Source organism: Salvelinus alpinus, chromosome 22, assembly GCF_045679555.1.
Source record: "Salvelinus alpinus chromosome 22, SLU_Salpinus.1, whole genome shotgun sequence".
Classification (NCBI taxonomy): domain Eukaryota; kingdom Metazoa; phylum Chordata; class Actinopteri; order Salmoniformes; family Salmonidae; genus Salvelinus; species Salvelinus alpinus.
Window position 1 is genome coordinate 41,836,198 of NC_092107.1, and position 19,589 is coordinate 41,855,786.

The 19,589-nt window shown below is 41.3% G+C and overlaps 2 protein-coding genes and 1 pseudogene across 2 annotated transcripts; all 3 read right to left on the reverse strand.

The window, feature by feature from the left end:
* Positions 1–2,316: 2,316 nt before the first annotated feature.
* Positions 2,317–8,993, reverse strand: LOC139549677 (olfactory receptor 52Z1P-like; annotated as a pseudogene).
* Positions 8,994–10,795: 1,802 nt separating this feature from the next.
* Positions 10,796–12,561, reverse strand: LOC139549813 (olfactory receptor 52J3-like). Its single transcript, XM_071360565.1, has 2 exons — positions 12,500–12,561; positions 10,796–12,177 (listed from the first exon to the last, which is right to left on the reverse strand). The coding sequence occupies exon 2, from the start codon at positions 12,168–12,170 to the stop codon at positions 11,217–11,219; it is 954 nt and encodes a 317-aa protein (XP_071216666.1). The 5' UTR covers positions 12,171–12,177; positions 12,500–12,561; the 3' UTR covers positions 10,796–11,216.
* Positions 12,562–15,074: 2,513 nt separating this feature from the next.
* LOC139549678 (olfactory receptor 52B2-like) lies at positions 15,075–16,010 on the reverse strand. Its single transcript, XM_071360341.1, has one exon. It carries the CDS (start codon positions 16,008–16,010, stop codon positions 15,075–15,077), a length of 936 nt encoding a protein of 311 aa, XP_071216442.1.
* Positions 16,011–19,589: the final 3,579 nt, after the last annotated feature.

Here is a 19,589-nt window from a genome sequence, read left to right on the forward strand (position 1 = left end):
TATGAAATTGCTTATTCCAGTTACTAATAAGCATCCATCCAATAAGAACATGACTGTAAAAACTGTTCAATCTCTGTGGATGGTACAGATGAGGGATGAGGCAAAAGGAATGGCAAATAAGTCTGGCTGCATAGCCGATTGGCAAACAATGTTAACTGAGAAATCGTTATTATACTGAACAAAAAGAAGAAGAAACTGTACTATGAAACAAAGATAAATGATTTAAAGGATTAATAGTAAAAAGCTTTGGAGCACCTTAAATGACATTTTGGGCAAAAAGGCACACAGCTCCATCCTCCATTGAATCAGATGACTCATTCATCACACAACCAACTGATATTCCCAACTACTTTAATTATTTTTTCGTCTGCAAGATTAGCAAATTTAGGAATGACATGCTAACAACAAATTCTGAACATACACATCCACGCATAACTGACAAAATGATGAAAGACAATCACTGTAATTTTGAATTCAGAAAAGTCGAATAGAATAGCAAAGCACACTTTACTGGCTCAAACTGCCGACCAATCCGCCAACCCTTAGTAAACCCCTACAGTCGATGTCCACGGCCCCGTGGTAATCAAATTAGCGAAATAAAAAATCCCCAGAAAAATGTGTCAGCTGTCATACACGTCGATCCAGAGCATCCCAAACATACTCGATGGGTGGCATGTCTGGTGAGTATGCAGGCCATGGAAGAACTGGGACATTTTCAGCTTCCAGAAATGGTGTACAGATCCTTGTGACATTGGGCTGTGCCAGGCCGTGCATTATCATGTTGAATCATGAGTTGGTGGTGGATGAATGGCATGACAATGGGCCTCAGGATCTCGTCACGGTATCTCTGTGCATTCAAACTGCCATCGATTAAAATGCAATTGTGTTAGTTGTCAGTAGGTTATGCCTGCCCATACCATAACCCCACCACCACAATGGGGAACTCTGTTCACAACGCTGATATCCTCGCACACACAACGCCATACACACTGTCTGCCATCTGCCTGGTACAGTTAAAACTGGGATTCATCCGTGAAGAGCACACTTCTCCAGCATGCCAGTGGCCATCGAAGATGAGCATTTGCCCACTGAAGTCGCATACGACGCCAAACTACAGTCAGGTCAAGACCCTGGTGAGGATGACGAGCACGCCGATGAGCTTCCCTGAGATGGTTTCTGACAGTTTGTGCAGAAATTATTCAGTTGTGCAAACCCACAGTTTCATAAGCTGTCCTGGTGGCTGATCTCAGACGATCCCGCAGGTGAAGAAGCTGGATGTGGAGGTCCTGGGCTGGCGTGGTTACACATGGTCTGCGGTTGTGAGGCCGGTTGGACGTACTAACAAATTCTCTAAAATGATGTTATGGTAGAGAAATTAACATTAATTTAATTGGTAAGAGCTCTGGTGGACATTTCTGCAGTCAGCAGGCTAATTGCATGCTCCCTTAAAACATTGTGTTGTGTGATAAAACTACACATTTTAGAGTTTCCCTTTATTGTCCCCACGCAATGGGGACAATTGCGTGGGGACAATAAAGGGAAACTCTAAAATGTGTAGTTTTATCACACAACACAATGTTTTAAGGGAGCATGCAATTAGCCTGCTGACTGCAGAAATGTCCACCAGAGCTCTTACCAATTAAATTAATGTTAATTTCTCTAACTTGGCAAAGAACAAATACTCACTAACAGGGCTATAAATACATTTGAAAGAAATAAGCTTTTGGTGCGTATGGAACATTTCTTGCATCTTTTATTTCAGCTCATGAAACATGGAACCAACACTTTGCATGTTGTGTTTATATTTTCTTCAGTATATGAAGCTGTTATTGAATGCATTTCTAATGGCTAATAGCAGCAAGTACAAATTCAATGTTTCATCAAATCATTTTGTCATTGTTTTTGATACCTTATTAAGGGGTCCTAAAATTCCAAATGAAATGGCTAACAACAGACTTTCAGCAAACAGGGAAGGGCTTTCAACATGTACAGTACGGCACTTACACAAATTGATAATTGGCTGAGAGAAATTGATAATAAGAAGATTGTGGGAGCTGTTTTGTTACGACTTCAGTGCAGCTTTTGACATCGGTCATAATGCTTGAAAAACAAATAATGGCTTTACATCCCCTGGTATATTGCGGATCGAGAGTTACCTGTCTAACAGAACACAGAGGGTGTTCTTTAATGGAAGCCTCTTCAACATAATCCATTTGATTTACAAAGGAGCGTATCTTTCTTTTATTTTGGAAGGCCTTAAAAATTATCCCTAAAGCCCATTACATGTATTATCAGATTCATGTGCAGTATTTCTTCTCATTTAACTGAAGATACCCTTTGTTTGCAGAAACCCAGAACAATTTGTTGAATTTCTTTTGTTTTTAGACCATATATGAGGGGATTCAGAATGCGTGGGAACACCATTACTGACACTCCAAAAGCCCTTCTCAGAGATGGAGCTGATTGCTAAAATCGATGAGCTATCAGGGCTAAAGAAGGCGTTGAACTCTAAGAATACCAACACTACAAGATGTGTACCTCATGTCTGAATGGCCATGCTCCGTGCATCAGTCGACTTATTCATAACACAGGTGAGCAGGATCTAGATATATGTAAATATAACCACTATCAATGTTACATCCTGAAAGACAGCTGTTATAAACAACCCATAGCAGTTGTTTATATGTGTGTCATCACTGTAATGACCAAGAGCCACTGGTCAAAACACTGACTGTGGTTCTGCTGGGTCTGGTCACTCACTTCAAAATCTGCAGAACGACAATAGTGGATATGTTTTGTAACAATCCGTCATTGGTGAGGCTCATTTGTGATGACACACGTATAAACAACTACTAATCAAATCAAAATCCGGCGGTACCGAGTCAATGTGGGGGGTACAGTCGAGGTCATTTGTACATGTAGGTAGGGGTAAGGGTTATGGGTTATGCATAGATAATAAATAGCGAGTAGCAGCAGTGTAAAAACAAAGGGGGTGGTGTCAATGTAAATAGTCCGGGAGGCCATTTGATTAATTGTTCAGCAGTCTTATAGCTTGGGGGTAGAAGCTGTTAAGGAGCCTTTTGGACCTAGACTTGACACTCCGGTACCGCTTGCTGTGTGATAGCAGAGAGAACAGTCTATGACTTGGGTGACTGGAGTCTTTGACAATATTTTGGGCCTTCCTTTGACACCGCCTAGTATATAGGTCCTGGATGTCAGGAAGCTTGGCCCCAGTGATGTACTGGGCCATACACACTACCCTCTGTAGTGCCTTACGGTCGGATGCCAAGCAGTTGCCGTACCAGGCGGTGATGCAACCGGTCAGGATGCTCTCGATAGTGCAGCTGCAGAGCTTTTTGAGGATCTCTGTCTCCTGAGGGGGAAAAGGTGTTGTCGTGCCCTCTTCACGACTGTCTTGGTGTGTTTGGACCGTGATAGTTCATTGGTGATTTGAAACTCTCGACCCGCTCCACTACAGCCCCGTCGATGTCAATGGGGGCCTGATCGGCCCTCCTTTTCCTGTAGTCCACAATCAGCTCCTTTGTCTTGCCCACATTGAGGGAGAGGTTGTTGTCCTGGCATCACACTACCAGGTCTCTGACCTCCTCCCTATAGTCTGTTTCATCATTGTCAGGCCTACCACTGTTGTGTTGTCAGCAAACTTAATGATGGTGTTGGAGTCGTGTTTGGCCACGCAGTCATGGGTGAACAGGGAGTGCAGGAGGGACTAAGCACGCACCCCTGAGGGGCCCCAGTGTTGAGGATCAGCTTACAGATGTGTTGTGGGCTTTGTGGGCACTATGGTGTTGACCGCTGAGCTGTAGTCAATGAACAGCATTCTCAAATAGTTGTTCCTTTTGTCCAGGTGGGAAAGGGCAGTGTGGAGTGCGATTGAAATTGCATTGTCTGTGGATCTGTTGGGGCGGTATGAGAATTGGAGTGGGTCTAGGGTTTCAGGGATGATGGTGTTGATGGTTTAAAAAAATATATATATTTCACCTTTATTTAACCAGGTAGACCAGTTGAGAACAAGTTCTCATTTACAACTGCGACTTGGCCAAGATATAGCAAAGCAGTGCGACAAAACCAACAACACAGAGTTACACATAAACAAATGTACAGTCAATAATGCAATAGAAAAATATATGTACAGTGTGTGCAAATGTAGAAGAGTAGGGAGGTAAGGCAATAAATAGGCCATAGAGGTGAAATAATTTCAATTTAGCATTAACACTGGAGTGATAGATGTGCAGATTATGATGTGCAAGTAGAGATACTGGAGTGCAAAAGAACAGGAGAATAAATAACAATATGGGGATGAGGTAGTTGGGTGTGCTATTTACAGATTGGCTGTGTACAGGTACAGGGATCTGCTCTGACAGCTGATGCTTAAAGTTAGAGAGGGAGATATAAGACTCCAGCTTCAGTGAGTTTTGCAGTTCGTTCCAGTAATTGGCAGCAGAGAATTGGAAGGAAAGGCGGCCAAAGGAAGTGTTGGCTTTGGGGAAGACCAGTGAAATATACCTGCTGGAGCGCGTCCTACGGGTGGGTGTTGCTTTGGTGACCAGTGAGCTGAGATAAGGTGGGGCTTTACCTAGCAAAGACTTATAAATGACTTGGAGCCAGTGGGTTTGATGACGAATATGTAGTGAGGGCCAGCCAACGAGAGCATACAGGTCACAGTGGTGGGTAGTATATGGGGCTTTGGTGACAAAATGGATGGCACTGTGATGGACTACATCCAGTTTGCTGAGTAGAGTGTTGGAGGCTATTTTGTAAATGACATCGCCGAAGTCGAGGATCGGTAGGATAGTCAGTTTTACGAGGGTATGTTTGGCAGCATGAGTGAAGGAGGCTTTGTTACGAAATAGGAAGCCGTTTCTAGATTTAATTTTGGATTGGAGATGCTTAATGTGAGTCTGGAAGGAGAGTTTACAGTCTAAACAAACACCTAGGTATTTGTAGTTGTCCACTTATTCTAAGTCAGAACCGTCCAGAGTAGTGATGCTAGTCGGGCAGGCGGTTGCGGGCAACAATCGGTTGAAGAGCATGCATTTAGTTTTTCTAGCATTTAAAAGCAGTTGGAGGCCACGGAAGGAGAGTTGTATGGCATTGAAGCTTGTTTGGAGCTTTGTTAGCATAGTGTCCAAAGAAGGGCCAGAAGTATACAGAATGGTGTTGTTTGCGTAGAGGTGGATCAGAGAATCACCAGCAGCAAGAGCAACATCATTGATATATACAGAGAAAAGAGTCGGCCCGAGAAATGAACCCTGTGGCACCCCCATAGAGACTGCCAGAGGTCCGGATAACAGGCCCTCCGATTTGACACACTGAACTCTATCTGAGAAGTAGTTGGTGAACCAGGCGATGCAGTCATTTGAGAATCAAAGGCTTAGTCTGCCGATAAGAATGTGGTGATTAACAGAGTCGAAAGCCTTGGCCTGGTCGATGAAGACGGCTGCACAGTACTGTCTCTTATCGATGGCGGTTATGATATCGTTTTGGACCTTGAATGTGGCTGAGGTGCACCTATCTCCCGCTCGGAAACCAGATTGCATAGTGGAGAAGGTACGGTGGGATTCGAAATGGTCGGTGATCTGTTTGTTAACTTGGCTTTCGAAGACCTTAGAATGGCAGGGTAGGATGGATATAGGTCTTTAACAGTTTGGGTCTAGAATTTCTCCCCCTTTGAAGAGGGGGATGATCGCGGCAGCTTTCCAATCTTTGGGGATCTCAGACGATACGAAAGAGAGTTTGAACAGGCTAGTAGTAGGGGTTGCAAAAATTTTGGTGGATAATTTTAGAAAGAGAGGGTCCAGATTGTCTAGCCCAGCTGATTTGTAGGGATCCAGATTTTGCAGCTTATTTAGAACATCATCTGTCTGGATGTGGGTGAAGGAGAAGCGGGGGGGGGCTTGAGCAAGGTGCTGCAGGTGGTGCTGAGCTGTTGGCTGGGGTAGGGGTAGCCAGGTGGAAAGCATGGCCAGCTGTAGAAAAATACTTATTGAAATGATCGATTATCGTAGATTTATCGGTGGTGATAGCATTTCCTAGCCTCAGTGCAGTGGTCAGCTGGGAGGAGGTGCTCTTATTCTTGAAAAAGCTAGCCTTAGCTTTCCTAACTGACTGAGTATATTGGTTCCTGACTTCCCTGAAAAGTTGCATATTGCGGGGGCTATTCGATGCTAATGCAGAAAGCCAGAGGATATTTTGTTGCTGGTCAAGGGCAGCCAAGTCTGGGGTGAATCAAGGGCTATATCTGTTCTTAGTTCTACCTTTGTTGAATGGGGCTTGCTTATTTAAGATGGCGAGGAAAGCCCTTTTAAAGAGCAACCAGGCATCTTCTACTGACAGGATGAGGTCAATATCCTTCTAGAATACCCGGGCCAGGTCGATTAGAAAGGCCTGCTTGCTGAAGTGTTTTAGGGAGCATTTGACAGTGATGAGGGGTGGTCGTTTGACTGCGGACCCATTACGCACGAAGGCAATAAGGCAGTGATCACTGAGATCCTGGTTGAAGACAGCAGAGGTGTATTTAGAGGGCAAGTTGGTCAGGATGATATCTAAGAGGGTGCCCATGGTTATGGATTTATAGTTGTACCTGGTAGATTCCTTAATAATTTGTGTGAGATTGAGGGCATCTAGTTTAGATTGTAGGACGGCCGGGGTGTTAAGCATATCCCAGTTTAGGTCACCTAACAGTTTGAACTCTGAAGATAGATGGGCAGTCAATTCACATATGGTGTCCAGGGCACAGCTGTGGGCTGAAGGGGTCTATAAAAAGCGGCAACGGTGAGAGACTTGTTTCTGGAAAGGTGGATTTTTAAAAGTAGAAGCTCAAATTGTTTGAGCACAGACCTGGATAGTATGATAGAACTCTGCAGGCTAACTCCACCCCTTTTGGCAGTTTTATCTTGTCGGAAGATGTTATTGTTAGGGATGGAAATGTAAGGATTTTTGGTGGCCTTCCTAAGCCATAATTCAGACATGGCTAGGACATCAGGGGTGGCGGAGTGTGCTAAAGCAGTGAATAAAACAAACATCCAAGGCTTTTATGGTTACAGAAGTCAACAAATGAGAGCGCCTGGGGAATGGGAGTGGTGCTGGGGGCTGCCGGGCCTGGGTTAACCTCTACATCACCAGAGGAACAGAGGAGCAGTAGGATAAGGGTACGGCTAAAGGCTATAAGAACTGGTTGTATAGTGCTTTCGGAACAGAGAGTAAAAGGAGCAGATTTCTGGGCGCGGAAGAATTGATTCAAGGCATAATGTACAGACAAGCGTATGATATGATGTGAGTACAGTGGAGCTAAACCTAAGCATTGAGTGGCGATGAGAGAGGATATGTCTCTAGGGGCACCAGGTGAGGCGAGGTCACCGCATGTGTGGGGGTGAAACAAAAGGTCTATCTAAGGCATATTGGGCAGGGCTGGGGGCTCTACAGTAAAATAAGACAATAATTACTAACCAAAATAGCAATAGACAAGGCATATTGACATTAGGGAGAGGCATGTGTAGCCAAGTGATCATAGGGTCCAATGAGAAGCACTAGATGAGTCAGGGAGCCAATTCAGTAGTCGCTGCTATGCTAGGCGAGCTGGAGACACGGCGATGCAGACAGCTAGCGGGCAAGGGCTAGCAGATGGGCATCCGGTGACGTCGCAACAAAAGAGCCTGTTAAAACCACCTCGGACGGTTACGTCGGCAGACCAGTCATGATGGATCGGCGGTTCTCCGTTTCGGCAGTAAAGGGTCTAGGCCATTTGGCAAAAGAGGTATTGTAGCCCAAGAATTGGCTGGTCGACCTCTTTGGCTAGCCGGGAGATGGCCCTAGCTCGAGGCTAGTAATGACCAGCCTTTCAAAGCACTTCATGGCTAAAGACATTTAGGCAGGTTACCTTCGCTTTCTTGGACAGCAGATAGCGATATACTTGTCATAAGCCATGACAGTCAGGATAGTGAAGGAGCCAGCTCCGTACAGGTGGATGAGCAGAGCCCGGGGGTAGCATACAGGGTAGGAGATAGACCTATTCTGAGCCAGGATGCTCACCACCAGCTGAGAGAAGAAAGCTGTAGCACTCAGGACCGAGTTTGGGGAACCCTGATCTAGTTGATGATAACATTTTAAAACAACTCTATTCCAATATTAACAGTGACTCCAGAAAGTATTTACACCCATTTACTTTTTCCAATTGTTGGTGTTAAGCATATCCCAGTTTAGGTCCCCTAACAGTTTGAACTCTGAAGATAGATGGGCAGTCAATTCACATATGGTGTCCAGGGCACAGCTGTGGGCTGAAGGGGTCTATAAAAAGCGGCAACGGTGAGAGACTTGTTTCTGGAAAGGTGGATTTTTAAAAGTAGAAGCTCAAATTGTTTGAGCACAGACCTGGATAGTATGATAGAACTCTGCAGGCTAACTCCACCCCTTTTGGCAGTTTTATCTTGTCGGAAGATGTTATTGTTAGGGATGGAAATGTAAGGATTTTTGGTGGCCTTCCTAAGCCATAATTCAGACATGGCTAGGACATCAGGGGTGGCGGAGTGTGCTAAAGCAGTGAATAAAACAAACATCCAAGGCTTTTATGGTTACAGAAGTCAACAAATGAGAGATGGGATTCAAATGGATTTAACTGTACATTTTTTGTCAACGATTTACACAAAATTCTCTGTAATGTCAAGGTGGAAGAAAAATGAAAAAAATTGTAAATAATTAAAGAAAAATAAAACACTACTATATCATGATTACATAAGTATTCAACCCCCTGAGTCAAGACATCTTATAAACTGGGTGTTTTGAATCCTGAATGCTGACTGGCTGACAGACGTGGTATATCAGACCATATACCACTGGTATGACAAAACATTATTACTCTAATTACTGCATTACTGCTCTAATTACGTCGGTAATCAGTTTATAATAGCGATAAGGCAGCTCAGGGGTTTGTGATATATAGCCAGTATACCACAGCTAAGGGCTGTGTCCAGGCACATGCCTAAGAACAAGCTTTGGCCATGGTATATTGGCCATATACCACACCCCCTTGGGTCTTATGGCTTTGGCACCTTTCTGGGTAAGTCTATACACACCAGGATTGTACAATATTTGCCCATTAATCTTTTTTAAATTCAACCAACTTTTTTAAGTTGGTTGTTGATCCTTGCTAGACAGCCATTTTCATGTCTTGCCATAGATTTTCAAGACGATTTAAGTCAAAACTGTAACTAGGCCACTCATCAACATTCATTGTCCTCTTGGTAAGCAGCTCCAGTTTATATTTAGCCTTGTGTTTTAGGTTATTGTCCTGCTGAAAGGTGAATTTCCCAGTGTCTGTTGGAAAGCAGACTGAACCAGTTTACTGAACGTCTATTTTTCCTCTAGGATTTTGCCTGTGCTTAGCTCTAATCAGTTAATTTTTATCATAAAAAAACTCCTTAGTCCTTGCTGATGACAAGCATACCCTAAACATGATGCAGCCACCACCATGCTTGAAAATATGAAGAGTGGTACTTAGTGATGTGTTGAATTTTCCTCAAACATAACACTTTGTACTCAGGACATAAAGTTCCTTTCTTTCCAACATTTTTTGCAGTTTTATGTTAGTGCCACACATGGTCTACTGCTTGATCTCTTGTTCCTTTTATAGAATATTAGCTCAAAAGTATTGTGGAGTTCCTGCACCTAAATATTAACAGTACCGGCACCCAAAATGAGTACCGGCACCTATTTCAGTCCAAGTCAAGCACTGGTTCTACCCCTCCCATTGTTTGGCATTCAATGATGATAATGATATGTTGTGAGTAGGTAAACTAAGCCAGTTTTCGGTTGCTGACTTTCATAATCTATATACTAGCCAGTTATCTGTACACTTGAAGTTTGTCTGAACTATCCTTTTAAAACAGCCCAATGTGAGTGAAACCAGTATGCATATCGGTAGACCAAGCTCAGACTGTCTAAGCTCAAAGTACTGTGGTGATTATAGATACAGCCCCGGAAGACAGGTAAACTGTGACAGAGAGACAAAAGGAAGTCTACTTGGGTTTCCATGGTGCTGCTGTCCCGGTTGTGGAGTACAGCTGTAGTCACACCTGCCCCCTAACAGTCACACCTCCTAACCGAATAGTACACAACCACAATGCCTTACTTAAAGGTCCAATGCAGCTGTTTTTATCTCAATATCAAATCATACATGGGTAACAATTAAGTACCTTACTGTGATTGTTTTCAATTAAAATGGTCAAAAAGAAACAAAAATTGCAATGAGCTATTTCTCAATCATGAATTTTGCTAGGACTGAGTCTACTTAGTGGGGAGTGAAAAATTGAATATCAGCTGTTATTGGCAGAGATGTTTGGAACTATTTCTTATTGGTCTATTAACGAATTTACTGCCTGGGGACCAAAAAGCCATTCCACCAAAACAGGCTGAAATGTTTTGAAATAGCTCTTACACTAAAAGGGCATTGTCTTATTTTCACAATTTCATATTATTAAGTGTGGAAATATATATAAAACACAGAAAAATCACATTTTTGACTGCACTGGGCCTTTACGTCATTGGGACTGTGTAAACCATAAAGCCGTCTAAAGGCCTTAGTTAAATCATTGGGACTGGGTAAGATTACCAATTACACATACAGCTGTCTCATAGTCTGCTCGAGTCCAATGACAAAAGAGGCTTTCATAGACTGAAGCAGGTCATTTTCAATTTAATAATTTGTAATCACATTCACATTCCTAATGACACTTATTGATAATATGTCATAGGGTTGATTGGCTGATTGAACAATATAATACAGCACCAAGTGGTTCAGTCTGGGTGGCTTGGGAAATTGCAGGACTACTCATTCACATGACAGAATTTTCCACGCTGAGGTCACCTTGCAATATATCAATTTATATGAAACAACTTCATGCATATATTAAAATATCCCATAAAATGTACGAGTAAAACAAACCTTTAAAAAGGCCACTGCCTAACATGTCCAGTTTACACAATGCGATTGAATAGTATTCTCAAAACAAGTCAAGGAAGAAAGGTATTAAACAGATGTTCGGTATTTTACTATGACAGGGTATTGATCGGCCTACACTACATCAGCAGAGTATGTCGATGTTGCCCCAAAACAGATTCATTTTCCATTTGATTAGCGGAGATATACACATGAGCCCTAAGACACACAGGAAACCAGTGTGGAGCTGACATTCATGAAATGTTCACTTGAACGCTATCTTTTTCTTCCTCACGACCATGACAAATGCTGTTCTGATGTCCTTTGTTTTCATCCCATATATAATTGGATTAATAATTGGTAGGAGCAGGTAGATCATCATACCGCACAGTTTCTGTGCATTAGGAGGTATGTTCTGAAAGCGATATGACAGTATTACAAAGGTGGAAGTCAATTCAAAAAGGAGAAATGTCACTAGCTGAGCAACACAGGTGTTCACAGCCTTGCTCTTGGTGTCAGATTGTCGATTAATTATGCATATTACAAGAATGTTAATGTAGGAAAATAGCTGAATACCAACACTGATAATCTGCATAACCGCTGTCATAGCCAAACCATAAATGTTGTTAGTTGTGAGATCTTCTCCACATGAGAGGCGAAGTAGAGAGGGGTTGTCACAGTAGATATTTAGTATGTAAGCCTTGCACCTCTTAACTCGGGACTGAAGAGCAAACAGGGTCAATATCATGGCCATGTCCAGGCCCCAAGCAGCTGATATAATGACACATAGTGTAAAAGGTGTCATGATCGAGGGGTATTGCAGTGGTTTGCAAATGGCAAAATATCTATCAATTGACATCGCTGCAAGTACAAAAAGCACAGCACCCCCGTACATGTGGCAAAGAAAAGCTTGAAAAACACATGTGGGGTAGTACACAGAGTGAGTCTGCGTCACGATGTCTGACAACACCCTGGGTAGCATAGAGCTGATTCCTAGCAGGTCATTCAGGGGGAGACTGAAGAGGATGTAAAACATGGGCTTGTGGAGAGTCCGCTGTGTGATGATCAACAGCATGATGGTCAGGTTACAGAAAATAGAGAACAGATAGAGCAGGAGACCCATGATGAACACAGGGTAGGTCAATGGGGTAGGGATGTCAAAACTGGCAATCTGCAAGTGGTAACTGAATGTCTGATTAAGAGTCTGGACCGACATCATCAAATACCTGTAAAGGAAGAAAAGCAAATCTAATGTACACATTTTAAAGTACTATTCAACTAATTGGTATGCAAATCTGACTCAATACTAGCAAAAATGTATCTAAAGCTAGTTAGCTCCAGTCTAGCTTAATGTAAGGTTCTTATTAACATATTTACTGAATTTTCAGATTGGTTATATTCAGTCACTGTAGATGGTGAATTGAAATGTAATTATATTGTAGTTTATAATTGTAAACACATATTGTCTTTATCTTAACATGTACTCTGCATTAAAGCAATGTGTATGTAAGTATACGGAATGTTATTCAGATGAGTGGTATAGCTTACCTGAGGGTTTATCTCTCTGTCACATGTTGTCTAAGAGCAAACAATACCCTGCTACTATGTTGCCAATCTTTCTGAACTAGTTTGGACAGAGCTGCGGCACTAGCAGAAATATTGCCCTAACTCGTTGTGCAGTAGTGAGTTATTTAAAGGAAACACCTGAAACCCCACCTCTTTAAGGAATACCTAGGATAGGATAAAGTAATCCTTCTAACCCCCCCCCCCCCCCCCCCCTCCCCCCTTAAAAGAGTTAGATGCACTATTGTAAAGTGGTTGTTCCACTGGATATCATAAGTTGAATGCACCAATTTGTAAGTCGCTCTGGATAAGAGCGTCTGCTAAATGACTTGAAACAGATTCATGTGATTGTAATCCCAGAGAACCACTCACACATTCTGACGTAACTCAAGACTAAGTCATTGGTTGTTGGGATGATTGCATGTTGATGTTGTCACGCCCTGACTTTAGTTATATTTGCTTTCTTTATTATTTGGTTAGGTCAGGGAGTGACAAGGGGTGGTTTGTTTAGTTTTTGTATTGTCTAGGGTTTTTTGTTATCTATGGGGATTTTGTATTGTCTAGGGGTTGTAGGTTTATGGTGGCCTGAGTGGGTTCCCAATCAGAGACAGCTGTTTATCGTTGTCTCTGATTGGGGAACCTATTTAGGTTGCCATTTTCCATGTTGGTTTGGAGGGTAGTTGTCCATGTTTAGTTGCCTGTGAGCACTAAGTTGGTTGTTCGGTTGTTCGTTTGTTAAGTGTTCTTCGTTGAATTAAAAGATGTATTCCAATCGCGCTGCACCTTGGTCCACTCCTTTAAACGGCTGTGACAGATGTATTAATTACTGTATCTAAATACATGATGATGTTGTGGTAAATTAGTGTAGGTATAACATTGGCTATGTGATCTATGAACACATTCTGTACATACAAGACAGTATTAATGTATATTTTAAACGTTAACACCAATAAAATTTCACTTTCTTTCTGAATACAGTAATGAGCTATGAAAAGACTTTATTGTAAAATCACAACATCAGCACATATTAATGTTTCCGCTTTAGCGGAGACTGCATTCACAGTAAACGCTGCCTGCATACGGTGTGACGGCTGTATTGGAAATGTACTTTTACATTTATATCACAGAATCTGTTACGTTTCAGCCTTACAGATTGAATTGAGTCCAAAGTAGAAAATAAATTGTACATTTAGAAAACAATCAAATATTAAATAAAAATGTTATGGGGAAAAATACAAGCAAAATTACTCCTTGTGCTATACAAATCAAGGGCAGAAAATAGTATTTATACTATTTACTTTTAAGGGGCAATCTGCAGCTCAAACAATAACAAAGTGACAACTCACCACTGTTTTGGTAAACAGACAACTTGCAGATGCTGTTATCCAAAGCCACTTATAGTCAAACTTGCATACATTTTATATATGAGTGGTCCTGGGAATCAAACCCACTATGCTGGCGTTACAAACACCATGCTTTACCAACTGAGCTAAAAAAGGGTCTGGACAACTGTAACCTTTCTCAAATTTATAGACAGAGCTATAGATAGAAGAACTGACCATCCCTGATATCAAAATGATAGTTTTAACCATGAGTGGGTCCTGATGTTGGTACGACACTTGAACTAAGATAATGAGGCATTTAGAATTATACTGTATTTTTCAAGAACCAATGGGTATTATTAATTAAGTTAAAGTCCAAAAATTGACGTACCAATCACAGATTGGACCTTAACATATATTTTTTTTAAGTGTTCCCTCCCATATTTTACCTTATTGTTTAACTTTGTAAGTTTCCCCTCTGGAAACATGTCTAAATGCTTTCTAAAGCTGAACATTTTTAAATAAAAATACAAACAAAAAATACCAAGAAACCTTGAGATGTAAATAAAGATAAGGTGAAGGGATACAACTTAAAAGCACAATCTCTAATTTCAACAGCCAGTCACTTTGTTTGGTAAACTGAGAGATGGGGCTGGGGATTCAGGGACTGCCGGTCCATGAGGTTGAAAGGATAGTTTGATTAATGATTTGAAGCTATGGTATACTTCAGCAATAAGGCCAGAAGGGGTGTGGTGTATGGCCAATATATCACGGTTCTAATACACGACTCAACACGGAGTGTCTGGATACAACCCTTAGCCGTGGGATATTGCATTTCGCTACACCTGCAATAACATCTGCTAAACACGTGTATGTGACCAATAACATTTTATTTGATTGGCAATATACCACAAACCTCCAAGGTGCCTTGTTGCTATTATAAACTGGTTACCAACGTAATCAGAGCAGTAAGAATAAATATTTTGTCACACCCATGGTATACGGTTTGATATAACACGACCTTCAGCCGATGGTATATCAGCATTCAGGGCTCGAACCACAACGTTTATACTGTGCATTGCTTACTAATACAAAGCACAGATATAGTGATGAACTAGCAACAGGCAGTATTACGCAACTAATTCCTTTAATGTGTTCTGTGCAGAACCAATACACTGCCCCACATCTGGTCTAATTGGGACTGTAAACCATCATCACACACCATGTTTATAATTGGTTCAGGCTGATACTTTGTTGAGAAATACTTTCAGTAGGGAGATTCGTATTTCACTTGCATTCAGCCCGTATACAATTGGATTCATAAGTGGAGATACTAGAAAGATGAGCATGCCCATAATCTTTTGCAAGTCAGCTGAGACATTCTTGAATCTGTGTGATAAAATTGTGAAGGTTCCTACAACCTCAAATATGAAGAATATGACCAACTGTGCCACACAGGTGTTCAAAGCCTTACTCTTAGCGTCAGACTTTCTTGTAACCAAGCAAGTGATCAGAATCTTCACATAGGAAAAAATCTGAATGGATACACTTATAATCTGCATGAGTGCTGTGTTAAACAGTCCTATGACATTATTCAGTGTAGTATTACCACAGGTGAGTTTAAGAAGGGAGGGGTTATCACAAAACACATTCATTATGGAGGATCTACACCGGGGCAGATTTATCTGCAGAGAGAACAGCAGTAGGATCAAGAGGAGGTCAAGACCCCAAACCAGTAAAATAATGACTGCCACATTCCTGGGTGTCATAATAGTACTGTACCTCAACGGCTGGCAGATGGCAACATAACGATCAAAGGCCATAGCCGCAAGAATAAAGAGAATCGCACCTCCGTACATGTGGAGCAAAAACCCCTGAATAACACAGAGAGGGTAAAAGACCGTGTTTGTCTCAGTCACAATGTCTGACAGCACCTTTGGGAGCATTGCAGTGATTCCTATCAGATCGTTGAGAGGAAGACTGAAGAGAATAAAATACATGGGTTTGTGAAGGTTCCTTTGCATGACGATGACGGACAGTAAGGTCAGGTTGCAGAACACACCAAATGAATAGATAGCAATGCCCAGGAAAAAGATGGGATACTTTCCACCAGGTGGAATAGAAAATGGGTCCAGAGTTAACTTATAGCTGAGGGTGAAGGATACGTTCTCCATCAGAGCTCACCAGAGTGGTGCTGGAAACCTAGAGAGAACAATGTTGACAATGAGTCTAAGAACTATGTACATGAAATCGGCTACATGTTTAATATACAATACAATGCATCACCTTCCACGAACAGCACAGCATGAATCTTGAGAAGATGTAGGTGCCTCCAGGGTGGAGCACTGCTTTGTACGTATTGGACGTTGAAGCGTTCTTTTATTGCTGCCTTCTGACTGCTATGAGTCAGTCTTAGAATCCCATGAGATAGTGGAGCTTTGATTGCAAAATTAAAAGGATCAACTTAGTTAGCATGGGTTCGACTTGAAATTATAATGAATGAATTCAATATAATCAGGGTTAGGGTTAAGGGCTTTACAGACAGGAAGCGGCGCCATGGTTGCCCATTCATTTTCATTGTAGCTAGGCGGGGGGCGCAAATCTATCCAGGCCGGAGTGATCGGCACTGTTCATGCACGTGATTTATACAATATGTTTTGTATTATCCAGTGGTGAAAAAAGTGGTCAACTTTCATACTTGAGTAAAAGTAAAGATACCTTAATGGAAAATGATTCAATTAAAAGTGAAAGTCACCCAGTAAATTAGTACTTGAGTATAAATCTAAAACTATCTGGTTTAAAATGTATTTAAGTAGAGTGGGGGGGAAATTACTCAATTGTCATACTTGAGTAAAAGTCAAAAGTAAAAGTAAATTCTATACCGTATATCAAAATCCTTTAATTAAGCAAACCAGACGGCACAACAAAAACATTTTACAGACAGACGGACACACTCCAACACTCAGACATCATTTACAAACACAGTATTTGTTTTTAGTGTGTCCACCAGATCAGAGGCAGTAGGGATGACATTGCTTTATATTGATAGGTGTGTGAATTGGGGGATGTGGCTGTTCTGCCTAAGCATTTGAAATGTAATGAGTACTTTTGGGTGTCAGGGAAAATGTATGGGAGTAAAAAGTACATATTTTCTTTAGAAAGGTAGTGAAAAAGTTGTAAATTTTTTTTTTTAAGTCCAGATACCCTATTAAAGTCCAAACCTAAGTAGTACTGTAGGACTGTAGTACTGTAAATAAGAATTTGTTCTTAACTGACTTGCTTAATTAAATAAAGGTTAAAATAAAGACATGTCAATTAACATATGTTTTATGTGGCATGAACACAACCAGCCATGATGTTTTCATCTGATTGTCAAACAAATCACTCCAAAAAGTAGGCTACCTGAGCACGTTGGTCCACTCCAAATCATTCCAAACAGTCTACTGTGCACCCACCATTTGATGAATGGTAGGAGACAGTGTGATGTCATTCAGTGATTTGCCTACACAGTGGTGTGTATTCATGGATGCCAATTGGAAAATATTAAACTAAAAACAAATAAAACAAATAATAATTAATCTTTCTTGTCTCGAAATTGTCATTCAATTTGCATGTAGCTGAATCTATCTCACCGGAGAAAGTCAAGTCATGCTCCTTTTGACCAGACAGCATCTGATACATTGGCTACACGTACAGGGGGCGCTGTTTCTCTCACTCGGATGTGTTCTCTGGTGAGATTGATGTGTCTTGCTGTCGGCGCACATCTCTGTCAAATGATCAATATGAAGAGAGACTACCCCAATGTTTTGTTACCTGTAGGGGAGCTCAAGTCGCACTCAGATGCCTTACCATCACTGCCCCTCACCTTTCCTGTACATATACAATATCCAATACAGTAAGACGTAGTTGATTTTTAAATATCACTGATATCTAAAAACAAGTTATTGATACATGTTTTGTAATTATAATACTCTCTGTTACAAGTCAGGATGTCTCTTTTTAACTTTTACCGTCTTATAAAGGCCCCATCTAGTATTCCATGTTTTGACCATTATTCATCTAATACAGTTCACCGTGGCTACTTAATTCCATGATTACATCAGTTAGAAGAGACTGTGTCATCTTGATGTAAAAAAACATGTATTAATGAGCACCGTAGAGAGCTGATTATATGATGTCTCATTAACTGTCTCTTGTTGTAATTAATCCGTTGGGACTTCAGAAACCTCTTGCCAGTTATTGGAGTCTTCATCTCTCGCTAATGAAGCATGTTGATAAAAAATACCACTGAGGCATCACAAGTTCAAGTTAGGCCTCTGCCTTATAGTTTGGTAGCATTACACATATTTTGATGAGATAAATCATATAGATGATATCTCAAATGTCTAATGCATTTCAATAGAGAAATGTCTTATTTAATTATTCATGCCTGTAGCCCAGGCATGCTCTAACCATAGTATCCATGTTGATGCTCCTTCAGAACGGATATCTAATCATATGTTAAAAGTGAATATTTAATATCTGCTCGTCTCTATTACCCCTTCCGTCCTGAGGCGTCAGGATGTCCGCAGAGAGAAACATTTATTAAGTATCTATTAAAACTAGAGGGGATAAGGGAATATGTGGACACTGACCGATGGGATTGCAGTGGATACAAGCGGGCCTCTTTACCAAAGTGGCGTATAGAACTGGGGAATGGTCAGAAGGGATAGGTTAATCATCCCACCCAGGAGAGAGAGCCCTATTGGACAGGGAGGTGGTTAATTCATTGAATCAAGCTCTGGTCATTGTTAGTGGATGACGGGTTAGGGCGAGGCCACCAGAACCTCTCTCATAACTGGAGGAATACTGAAGGATCCTGAGGGATGGAAGACTCCATGCCGCTGACTAACTATCCTCCCTTTACCCACTGCTAGACTGTCACGTTCGTCGTAATCCTCCTCGTCTGAGGAGGCGTAAGGATCGGACCAAAACGCAGTGTGGTTAGAATACATACTTAATTTAATAAACGAAGACGAAACGAAGAACACTTGACAAACTATACAAAACAACAAACGAACGTGAAGCTATATAACAAATAGTGCTGACACTAAAACACTACACATAGACAATAACCCACAACCCACAATACAAAACAGGCAACCTAAATATGGTTCCCAATCAGAGACAACGCAAAACACCTGCCTCTGATTGAGAACCATATCAGGCAAAACACAGAAATAGACATACCAGACATACAACATAGAATGCCCACACAGATCACACCCTGACCAACCAAAACATAAAACATACAAAGCAAACTATGGTCAGGGTGTGACATAAACCATCCTTCACAAACCTACTGAATTGGTGAGGAATTAGTTCTTCAAGAACATATACAGTGCCTTCAGAAAGTATTCAAACCCCTTGACTTTTCCCACATTTTGCTGTGTTACTGCCTGCATTTAAAATAAATTACGATTAGATTTTTTTTGTCACTGACCTACACACAATACCCCATCATTTTCAATTATAATTGTTTTATTAATGAAAAACTGAAATGTCTTGAGTCAATAAGTATTCAACCCCTTTGTTATGGCAAGCCTAAGTAAGTTCAGTTGTAAAAATGTGCTTAACAAGTCACATAATAAGTTTTAAGTTTTATGCTTTGTGCAATAATGGTGTTTAAAATGAGTTTGAATGACTACCTCATCTCTGTACCCCGCACATACATTATCTGTAAGGTCTCTCAGTCAAGCAGTGAATTTCAAACA

What these genes read in the sequence shown, in the direction of transcription:
- LOC139549813 (XM_071360565.1), bottom strand. Translation starts at nt 12,170, where the DNA reads ATGATGTCGGTCCAGACTCTTAATCAGACATTCAGTTACCACTTGCAG.
- LOC139549678 (XM_071360341.1), bottom strand. Translation starts at nt 16,010, where the DNA reads ATGGAGAACGTATCCTTCACCCTCAGCTATAAGTTAACTCTGGACCCA.